Source organism: Kogia breviceps, chromosome 2 (assembly GCF_026419965.1).
Source record: "Kogia breviceps isolate mKogBre1 chromosome 2, mKogBre1 haplotype 1, whole genome shotgun sequence".
In the NCBI taxonomy this organism is placed as follows: domain Eukaryota; kingdom Metazoa; phylum Chordata; class Mammalia; order Artiodactyla; family Physeteridae; genus Kogia; species Kogia breviceps.
In genome coordinates this window covers 25,902,582-25,914,697 of record NC_081311.1, presented here as the reverse complement: position 1 = coordinate 25,914,697, position 12,116 = coordinate 25,902,582, and the positions used below count along the sequence as shown (strand labels likewise).

Below are 12,116 nucleotides of genomic sequence, written 5' to 3'. Positions count from 1 at the left end.
TCCTTTCTGGCAACTGAAATTGTCCATGGACTGACCTAGTCTGTGAAGTAGAAACAGCAGAGGTAAGATTAGAATTAAGGTGAAAGCAGAATTCAAGTCCAACTTCAGAGCCTGTATCCCCACCCCTCGTCCAGTAATTAATAGAAGGAAGTGAATACAGAAAATATGTAAGAAAGAAAAAAGGGGGAAAATGATGGTTTAACATCAATCTTTTAATAATAATGGACCTACTTATTCATTAGAAGCTAACTCAGCAAAGTAATCCAATAAGTGACTATATAGGGACCATATTTGAATTTGAAAATAAACTATATGCCAACTACTCTTCTGAGTGCCTTAATTCTCATAAGTCTTTGAGTTAGATACCATGTCCCAGCTTACAGATATGGGAAACTAAAGCTCAGAGAAGTTATATAACATGTTCAAGATCACACAGCTTGAAAATAGCAAAGCTGGAAGTCAAAGCTGTGAGTCTGGCTTCACAATTCATGTCCTTAACCAGTGTGCAATACTGCCTCTGTGTCTTTTGGGGGGTAAAATGTGTTCCTGGCAAACACTGTCTTCTTCATCTTCTGATTTAAAATGTTATTTAACCAGCTTTTCTTTGGGGAGAACACTTTCTTAGAAACAGAAGAAAAAAACTTCTCACTTAAATGAAAATAGTATCACAATTATAACCTCTGTAAAACCATAGACACCAACAAACTGAAATCAAAATTCAGTAAAGATCAAACCATAATATCCATTCTATGTAAGTAAATACTTGGCAAGCTTTCAGAAGATCAATATGGCATTTCATTTATGCATGAACTATTAACGTCAATAGATAATTAAAATTAGATTTCATCAGTCCAGTTTTGAAGAGAGGCCAAAAATAAAACTCATGTACACGACAACATATTGAAAAAGGTTAAAAATGAGGACCTACCCTTTGGTCATGATCTGCTGAAGACAGCAAAAATAAACATTCAGAACCAGCATCTGCTTGAATCTTCTCTACTGCTAGGGCTGCTTTCCAAGATAACAAAATACACCACAGAGGTTGCAACTATTAGAACTTGAAAAGGAAAAAAAATTTTAATTAGTCACACATATATCTAATAAGCAATTATGACCTGGTCATCCTACAAGAATATTCATCTAGGATTGAATCACTGAGATTATACTTTGGGTAGACTGCATAGGACAAGTAAACTGGTCAATGGCATTATTTTCAGGAATTCAAAGCCAAAGTTGCTGTAGGAGAGTCACTGTGTGAGTGTGTGCAAGGTCTGTGTCAACTTTGAGTCCAGAGGAGAGACTGTCAGAAACGAGAGAAGAATGTATTTCACTCCATCAGGAAGGAAGGGCAATGCAGTGGAAGCAGACGGGAAGCTCAGTGAAGCCCAAGGTCAGAGGAAATGACGATACCGGAGAGAAAAGATTGGGATGGCATTTAGGGAGGAACTGAGAAACCTGCCAAGCGCACATTCTGCCGAACTACTATTACCACAGCCCAGCCCTCTGGGCATCTTTGCTCAGAGAGGGCTTAAACAAAAACAGAGGGACCTGCAAGATTTACCAACCAAACAAATCTTTCTCTAGCCATTGAAGTTAGGCTCTGGAGTCTGCACTTCATATCGTCTCATTTGTGCAGATTTGGGTATTTAGTTCCGTTTCTGCTTATGTTCCTAGCAAAAATCCCTCCTGAAAAAAATTTGATCTTAACTAAAGTAAATGCACGCTGCTGGTGACGGCAGTACGGCTAACTCAAGGCAACAAGACAGGGCATTTGTCTGTTCTTGCTTGTGCTTTTTCCCTCATCTAAGTCTTTGACCCTCTGGTTATTTGAAGACAGCTATCATGTATTGCCTCTCACCGCTAAGTTTTTTGCTTCTCTGACATAGAAGCAATTGCTCAATGCTTGCTCTTTTTTTGTTTCTGAGTCTCTCCCTCTGACTGTTCCCTATCCCAGTGCCTTCCCATCTGTCAGTATCCTTGAGGTATGCTACCCCAGAACTGGATACAAGATGCATTGGAGATTAAAAGTATCAACTCCCTTGATATGAAACTGTATTTCTGTTGATGTAGCCAAGGTCACATTGGCTTTGGAAGTACAGATTTTTAAACCAGTCAATCAGCATTCTTACTTAGTTTACTGTCTGGTAGTAACAAGTCAAATAAAAATAACTAGATATAAATTCATTCTTTGGGATTCTTGGAGGTCAAGTCCAGGAGGGAGGGAAAAAAGAAAGTGTGGAGCTCTTTGTGACTCTTACAGTATTTACCAGTATCTGCCCTTTAAAATTCTGAGAGATGCGTATAACCCACAGGCTGCAAGTTCCTTGAAGGTAGACCACCTCCCTTTAGTGTTGTCCATACAAGTGATATTCTTTTGACTTCTTTATTGCAGAAATATTTATCAAATAATTACATTTAATAGTCTACTTAAAAAAAATTTCCCCATGTTACTATAAATCCTAACTTCTGAGTCCTGGGAATATCCTGTCTTTGTATGCCTGAGACCGTGGGCTGCACCAGATAGTTTATGCTGACAATGTGATTTATGGTGAATGCCTATTTTTGTACACCTGGGGCTCTGGGACATGCCATATCAGTTTGACTACTGGGAGGGGGCTCGGGTATCAATGCTGCATGCTTATGTGACTGACTCCAATAAAAACTGGACTCTAGGGCTCAGGTGAGCTTTCATGGTTGGCAACACTTCATACGTCACACATCATTGTAGGGAGAATTAAACACTCTCCCTGCATCTCCACTGGGAGAGGACAAATGGCAGGTCATGCCTGGTTTCTCCTGGACTCTACCCTATACATCTTCTCCCATTGCTGATTTTATTCTGTATTCTTTCATGGTAATAAACTATAACCAAGAGTATAATAGCTTTCTGGGTCCCATGAGTCCTTCTTGTGAACCATTAAACCTGAGAGTGGTCTTGGGGATCCCCAACACAGATGTTAACATGGGACAAGAGCAATTTGTGCAAGAAACATTTAAGAGGCAATGAGCTCCATAGTTGCTATTCTGTCCACTGTCAAATAAAGGCATCTAGTATAACCAGTGAAGGTAAAGATGTTTACAAAGTATCTATTTGATGGCACAGTTTAACTTTGATTTGTCTATGTCGTCTCATAAAGAGTTTTGGTTATTTTTCAAAATTCCACAATAAATAGAAACATTTCAAAATAGGTTAAAATAAATTTTTATTAAAAAAATTGTATTAAATGTTAGAAGAGATTTATACACAATTCACAAATTCTTTATAAAACATTGCCAATCTTTCTCCAATTGTAATTGTTTTTATGCAGACTTGGAAATTTTGCAGTGAAATAAGGTCTACAAAATATTTCTTTTAGAAAGCATCACAATGATAATTTTAGGCAAAATAGTCTTTTTAAAGTTTTAACTGAAATATGTGCATGCAAGTGAGTGAGCTCTCAAACACCCGTATTCTTTATCTCAGTGACAAAGTAATGTGAAAATGAACATTAAACTGACTTACTGAGGAAACAATGAACAAGTATTCTGTAAACTTCCCAAATTCACTCAAATTTTTAAATTACTTTCAAAAGCAGTGCCATTACAAGGTACTGACAATCACATTATGTACTAAAAATGAATGTTAATCAAACTAACATTCAAAAAATAAAAATACTGTTGCAAAGAGGCACCCCTTGTTGTAAGGTATATTAAAGGAGTCTTTATTACACTGAAGTCTTATGGTACGGGCCATAAACCCTACAGGAGTCAGTCTCTTCACACAGAAAAATTATAATCCATACTTTTAGAAGTGAATAATATCTCTTTAGTAGTGTTGCTGGTTGAAAAAAAAAAGTTACAAGTTCGAAAAAAGATGGCAACATACAAAAGTGGCCCATAGTTTTGGTCTTTGTCTAAGAGGCACATTCTGTAATTTAACAAAGACTGGCTTTAAATCTTCAGTTCAAAAGCACACTTCTTTTCCGAAAGGATGACTGCCCAACTGATGCCATTTCAGAGAGCAGAATCCTAACCACCAACTTGAAAGGGGTATGGCTCAATGAAGACAAAAACAAAAACACTAACTGATTTACCTCAAAGATTAGGAAACAAAATCAATGTCCAAGTATTTGAAATCATAAAAATTCATTGCTTAAAAAATTTCCCCCTGAGCTGTGGATGCTTTTTATATATAGTCTCTAGTAAAACAGATGCATTCTAGAATACCAAGTTGTAATTATAAATCCTATGATTCTTGGTGCTGAAAATAGATAAGTTATGTCTCGAACAGCACAAAGTGATAGCAATTACACATTTCGTGGAAATCTTTGGTGAGATGCAATCCTGCAGAAGTCTCCTTATTTTGTTTCCCTCATAATACCCTTAGAATCGTCAAGTAATTTTCAAAGGAGAAACCACAAGTCCATAATGAAGGACCAGCAGACCATCCTGAAAAGAAAAAAAGTGTTCTGCAGTTATTTAAAAATCAGTTGTGTAAATGATCAAGTCAAAGATAGTTTATTTTTCATAACCCAACACTAATGTGAGATTCTTTGATTTAAAGAGAATAAAGGGTCCAAGATAAACAAACTTGCTTGTTCACTCACTTCATTACCAAACACTCCCTGTAATTGTACCTTTTTAGTGACTCTCAGAAGAAAATTCTGAAACTACCAGGTATCCACAGTTAGTCACGGTTGTGTATGGCAAAACAGTTCTTCAAAAAGAACTAAAAGATACACATTTCATTCTGCACAGATTACTTAATATATCACCCAAGCACTGGACTTCTAAAGACTCAATTATCATAAAGTATGGATCTGCTAAGAAAATAAAGCATTTATTTCCTACATAAATGCAGCTTACAACTAAAACAAGTGAGAAAATTTTGGAACTCGTACCTATTTAATGTATCATACATTTTACTTCCTCATTGAAGATTGTTCAATACAATTCACCCTTTCTTTGATATCCAGAGTCACCATTATGAACAGTAACTACACTGAGCTGTAACACAGTGATGTCCTCTGGGGTCGTGGGAAACTTAACCTGACAGTAAATGACTCCAGATACTTTGTTTCTTAGTCTTTTTATGTCTCCTCTCTTGATATCAGGTCTTAATTCTTTGTGCTCTCACCAAGGCTGCTTAAAAGTGTGCTTTTAAAGGTGTTATTTCTAATATACTATGAACTGGAAAACTAGCTTAAAAGGAAGGCTCACTGGGGACGTATGCCATGGGCAATGGGCCTACTTTGAGCAACATATAGAGAGTGGTGGCATGCACGCCTTGCATTTCCAACCCTTCGCTAGCTGTTGCTCTTTTTTTTTTTTTTTTTTTTTTGCGGTACGCGGGCAGCTCACTGTTGTGGCCTCTCCCGTTGCGGAGCACGAGCTCCGGACGCGCAGGCTCAGCGGCCATGGCTCACGGGCCCAGCCGCTCCGCGGCATGTGGGATCTTCCCAGACCAGGGCACGAACCCGTGTCCCCTGCATTGGCAGGCGGACTCTCAACCACTGCGCCACCAGGGAAGCCCCTCTCTTACTTTTTATTAAGCTTTTTCAATGGCTCCACTTCCTCATTTCTCATTCACTATTCAACTCATTGCAATCTGGCTTCTGTTACTGGCAACTTCGGTGAAAACTCACCAGAATTCTAGAAGGGGGTTCACCAATTCAAATGCCCACAAAGGCCAGAAAAGTAACATAAATGAATATGTGAGTCAGGTATGTAGTCAAATAGGGTATGTTGGGGCTTCCCTTCCCTGGTGGCGCAGTGGTTGAGAGTCTGCCTGCTGATGCGGGGAACACGGGTTCGTGCCCCGGTCCAGGAGGATCCCACACGCCGCGGAGTGGCTGGGCCCGTGAGCCATGGCTGCTGAGCCTGCGGGTCCGGAGCCTGTGCTCCTTAATGGGAGACGCCACAACAGGGAGAGGCCCGCGTACCACCAAAAAAAAAAAAAAAAGGGTATGTTGAGACCAGTGGTAAACCAGAGAGCAAGAGAGCAGATGCTTAGCTAAAGGAATTTAAACTCAAAAATATTTAAAACATAGAATAAGCCAAATAAAGTATAGTCCCATACCATGTTTGGCCCACGGACCATCAGACCTGTTGTAGACTAACTAGTCTAATCAAAGTAAATGAATTTGTATTCTCACACACACAGAAGGATCCTATTAACATTTTTACATGAAAGAAATTACATTTTACATAATGTCAATTTTTTTGCATATAGTTATATTTCACAATTACAAGCTGTTTCAAAATCTCAAAACTTCAATACATGTATAAAATCGCATTTTATGAAATAATTCCTTATAATTCAAATTTAAATCTATGTCTATTATGTTTATATTCGATGTAAATATATAGGAATATATAAATATTATTTATATTTTATATTTAGATGTCTCCATTCATGGTCTTCTTAAACTATCCAACCAGAGTGAATCTTCTAAAAGGTAAGTCAGATTATGTCTCTTCTGTCCTTGGCTCAAGTCTCTCCAATCAATAGTTTCCCACTTCACTCAATTAAAATCCAAAGTTCATACTACAGCCTATAAAGTCCTGCATGGTTTTATTCCAACTGCTCAGATCTCAGCTCCTACCATTCTCTCCCTCACTTGCTACCTCCTAGCTTTCCCACTGCAGAGATATGTTATTCATTTAGCTAAGAGGTCCTAAGATTGCATGACACATTGTTATCAATGAGGACTTTAATTAATTATATTTCAGGTTATTTAAGTTCTGGGACTTGCTCATCTCTGAATCTCCCCATGTCTAGAATAGTGCTCCGTAAATATTTTTTGAATTCAAGTCATATTTTCTACCCATTCCACTGACTTTGCGATTTTACTCCTAGATTCTTACATTTCTAATCAAGCTTAACTTTTAAAAAGACAATTGGGACTTCTCTGGTGGCGCAGTGGTTAAGAATCCGCCTGACAATGCAGGGGACGCGGGTTTGAGCCCTGGTCCGGGAAGATCCCACATGCTGCGGAGCAGCTGAGCCCGTGCGCCACAACTACTGAGCCTGTGCTCTAGAGCCCATGAGCCACAACTACTGAGCCCACGTGCCACAACTACTGAAGCCCGAGCGCATAGAGCCCATGCTCCACAACAAGAGAAGCCCGCGCACGGTAACGAAGAGTAGGCCCCACTTGCCGCAACTAGAGAAAGCCCGTGTGCAGCAACAAAGACCCAATGCAGCCAAAAATAAATAAATGAATTTATTTCTTTTTAAAAAAAGATAATCATAAAAGACAATCATTTTTTAAGATTTCTGAAGTTTGACCTTATAAAAATTTTAAGAAATGTTTTGTTTATATCTCTAAGTATGTTTTACTTAGCCAAGAAACAATTTTGCTTTTGTATTTTATGAAGAATCTTTTGAATTATTTGTTACCAAAATGTAGACAATTGGTATGGTGCTATATTTCTAAAAATATGTAAGAATAATAAAATAATCACACAAATAAGTATTCAGCTACCCTTTTGTCAAGATTCTTAGCTTTAAGTTCAACTTTTTAAATAGGTGAACCTTGATTCTACCACTAACTAGCCAAGTGACCTTGGGCAAGTTACTTCATCTCTCTACACCAGTTTCCTCATCTATATGATCCACCAATGGATTTTAGAATTAGAGGGTAAAGTTCCAGGAGAAACTGGATCTTTCTCTTCATTAAAATTGTAAGTCTTATCTTGCTTTTCATGTATTGTGACCAGATTTCATATTATATTCCCACTCCCATTATAGGCTAATTAAAACATCATAACGGTTACCATGGCTTCTTACCAATTGAGCAAGGAATGGTATGTGAATTTCTACAGCCTAATGAGTATCTACAAATTTTTCTTAAAGAAATGTCCTTGCAGATACATTTGCCCAGTAGTCTTCAAAGCTCTACTACAATACTAGACAGAGAAAAAAGAAAAAAAGGCCTCTAGAATCAAACTGCCTGGGGTTTGAACCCTGGCTCACTCACTCACTCACTGTGGGTAAGTTATATGTCCTCTCCGCACCTTGGCTTCCTTATCTTTAAAATTGGGAAAAAAAGAATACCTACCTCATAAAACTATGAGGAATAAGAGAGCTAATCAATACAAATCATTTATAAGAATGCCTGACACACAGTAAGCATTCAATAAACATTAGCTTTATTATTTACAGTCCAGATAATTTTAAGAAAATTATAGAATATTTATTAAAACTTTATTGATAACATGGAACATTTTTCTTTCATTAAATAACTTGTCAATTAGGCATAAATATGGTAAAGTCTAAGACCTACCTGCATTGCTGCATCACCTATTGCACGTCGAATTTCCCTTAGAGTTTGATACCGCTCTAACAAGTGATCGCCACAGATGATATCTACCTACAGGCAAATAAGAGTATAAGTTTGCTTTCCTGCTTCAGAAAAACATATGACAAAATGAGGAAGATCAACATAATTATTTTTAGACTAGACTTTACTATTTTAGACTGATTAAACACTCTCAAGAAAGATTTTAGAAACTTTTTACAAATAAAGTAAAATGGAAGGAGCATTAGAGGACATAGCAGGACAAAGAACACTACAACAGACATTCAAAATGATATCCTTGAATCTCTGAGAACAAGTTAAATCATATCTGATATGTTCAGCACAAGAAGGCACAGAAAAGTCTATTATTTTAAAAAGTTTCATGACACAGTGATTAAAAGGGCTTATAATGCTTAAAAAGGCAATCTTTAGTTATTTGAATAATTTTCTTAATGAGGAATATCTCATTTTCCAACAGTGGAAGGTCTAGTACTGACATAAAGTACACAATAAGGGAACTGTTTTACAGATGGAACAATCTTAACAAGGTCTTTTCAGCCCTTTTAGTAAGGTCAAAGCTCTAAGATAAATCTACTTTTATATGGAATGCTCTAGAAAGAACGATATGGTTGTACATTTATATACTATATTGTAATATGATTCCAGTATACTCACTTGCTAGAAACAGAAATGCAAATCCTTATATTCTCTTTCACTGAGTACTCCTTTCCCATTGCCTTAAAATGGGAACAGGTCCTCAACATCTTATTAATACATATCACTAACAGGCTCCCTCTCCTAATGTCCCTATTTAGCTTACAGCATGAAATTTCTCCTTGCTCCAAACCAAAATATCAGCTCTAACTCCTATTTCTCCTTTTCCTTTCTTCTCACATGCAGTTACCAAGTCCTGTTGCTTCCTTCTTCACCATACCTTTTAAGTTAATATCATTCTTTCAACTGCTGCTCTTAGGCTTAAACCACTGAAACCGTCTCCTAACCAGATTTCCGACCTTCAAATTCCGTTTACTCTAAAAATCCTATGCGCTGCCAACATGTTAGTTTCCCTAAAACCTTCAGCATGGTTGGGTAAGAACAGTAAAAGCAGTTGCATTTAACTGAGCAGCTTCTATGCACAACATTTGTTACACTATATATTTGACATATGTTATCTCATCTCATTTTCACATTCCTGTGAGCTAGGTATTGTAATTCCCATTTTACAGATAGGACGCTAAGAAGTAAAGACATTAAACTTTCCTAAGGTCACAAAGCTAGTAAGCAGCAAAGTTCAGATCGGAACCCAGGTCTGTCGCCAGGTCTATCTTTCTCCAAAGATAAGTGCATGTCAGGGGTTGGCAAACTTTCTACAAAGAGCTAGATAGTAAACATTTTAGGCTTGTGGGACTCAGGATCACTGTCACATGTGCTCAATTCTGTCACTGTAGCATGAAAGCAGCCATAGTATGGCTGTTCCAATAAAACAATTCATAAAAAGTTCCAATAAACAAATAAAATAAAAAAGTTCCAATAAAACAATTCATAAAAAGATGGCCCATAGGTCAGTTAGTCAAGCCCTGTGGTATCTCACAATGAATAACCTCCGATTAGTAACAACTTTTGTTTTATGCTTACCAGTTTTAAAGTTGGCAAAGCAATACTTGTTTGCAAAAGGACTTGAAAGCAATAATAGCAGATCTTGTGCACGGAACTTAGGTCCATGAAAAGTTAAAGAACTTGGAAACTAACATTATGTTTTTATTAAGTATCCAGCAATCCAGAGACCACCGCTCTTAGTGGGCTTTACCACATGGTATACATTTATGATTTGGTTACTACAATTTTCTTTTCAACTTAATCTTAACCCCCAGAGGTTAGCCATTTACTAACAGTTTTGATGCATATGCTCCTAGATGCAATGGGTGCATGTGGGGATTTTGGTTTTGTTTTTCTAGAAATGGGATCATGTCACATATTTTGTTCTACATATTCTTAAAACACACACAGACACACACAAACAACAAAAACTTAATATACTATGGAATCTTTTGGAATGCATAGTTAGCTCTCTGTGTTTAATAGCTGCATAGTGTTCCATTTTATGAATATATCATAAACTATATATCCAACCTCCTGATAAACACTTAAACTACTTCTCATTTTACATGCTGATTTTTAAGTTACTTGACTGTAAATACTTCATAAATTAGTTCATTCAAACAGAATCACATCTCTGAGGGTGCCACAAACATGACCCACATATTTGATAATTTGCTAGAAGGACTCACAGGACTCAGCATGATCACAGCTGTGAGTAATTACAGCAACACAGCAAGGATACACAGTCAGATCACCAGTAAGGTAAAAAGATGTAGGTAGAGTCTGGAGAAATCCACGCACAGGCTTCCTATGCTCTTCCCTTCCAGTCCAAGAGGAGAGAACACCCACACACTCTTTTCTCTAGCAGTGGAAATGCAGCCAATTTGTGCAGTGTTTCTGCTCCGGGAAGCCCAATAGAGGCCCAGAGTTTAGGGTTTTTATTGAGGGATGGTCATGTTGGCATTCTCTGCCTAGCAACTACCAAATTCCAGACTCCCAGTAGCAAAGCAGGTATTCATCATAGATCCATTGTTTGTACAGTCTAGGTACAGGGAAACACCTTTAATAGTTAGGTAACTTTTCACAAGCCAACTTCCTAGATGCTAGGCAAGGACCAACCTTGTAAGCCAGCCCTCTAAAGGCAGCAGCCTCAGGTCTGCTTTGTTAACTCTTGTCTGCATAATCTTTCTACCCTTTGGAGTATTAAGTCTTAGTTAGGAAGAATAACTACGATATTTCTGAATCTCAGAGCAGAAATCATAATGTGAAGATAGTCTTAAAGGAGGAAAAACCCTTATCTTTTTAAAAGCAAGACCACACTAAAGCTTTCAAGACAGGATTTTTCACTGATTGAAAAATCAGTGAAAAATCATTCCTCTTTGTTCATACATACTTTTCTTTGATAGAAAGTTCTTTTTTTCTTTGTCTGGCAAAAAAAAAAAAAAAAATCCATCCTTCAAATCCTTTCTTTGACCCCTCCAGAGTTAAATCATTCACTCTGTGCTCCTGTGGCACTCATCATATCCTATTGTCATTCAGTTGTTTACTTTTATATCTTTCCCATACAACTCGGAGTCACCTGGTGGCATTTTCTGTCTCATCTTTGTACCGGAGGCCAAGCACATAGATGCTCAATTTAGTACTAATAGATAGTAAATGAATGGTAGGGATACACCATATGACATGTTAGAGTCTCTGAAAAATGACTCGGAAACAATTCAATGATAGGGTTAAGGTCATATACTAAATAAATAATAAAAAAAGGAACCTGGGCTTCCCTGATGGTGCAGCGGTTAAGAATCTGCCTGCCAATGCAGGGAACACAGGTTCAAGCCTTGCTCTGGGAAGATCCCACAAGCCACGGAGCAACCAAGCTCGTGCGCCACAACTACTGAGCCTGCGCCCTAGAGCCTGTGCTCTGCAACAAGAGAAGCCACTATAATGAGAAAGTCAGCGCACTACAACAAAGAGCAGCCCCTGCTCGCCTCAACTACAGAAAGCCCACGCAGCAATGAAGACCCAACTCAGCCAAATAAATACCTTTATTTAAAACAAAACCCTATCTTTTAAGATGGGATTAATTATGGTAGGATTAACAACAAAATCTACTACCACATCTTTTATATAGAGAATATTTAGTGATCAATGTGGTAATCATTTCAAAAAAGCAAAATAAGGTCTGAAGATCAAATAATGTACAAAGGAACACAAGAGTTATTAAAAAACAAGATACAA

General features: G+C 37.6%; 1 protein-coding gene across 1 annotated transcript in view; it reads right to left on the bottom strand.

Moving 5' to 3' along the window:
- Positions 1-3,187: 3,187 nt before the first annotated feature.
- The window catches only part of PCGF6 (polycomb group ring finger 6), a 28,281-nt gene continuing 19,352 nt past the window's right edge, over positions 3,188-12,116 (bottom strand). The window contains exons 9-10 of the mRNA XM_059054128.2: positions 8,268-8,354; positions 3,188-4,428 (exon numbers count right to left, since the gene is read on the bottom strand). Of these exons, the coding sequence (XP_058910111.1) occupies positions 4,372-4,428; positions 8,268-8,354 (144 nt within the window). The 3' untranslated portion in view covers positions 3,188-4,371. The remainder of the gene's footprint in view (positions 4,429-8,267; positions 8,355-12,116) is intronic.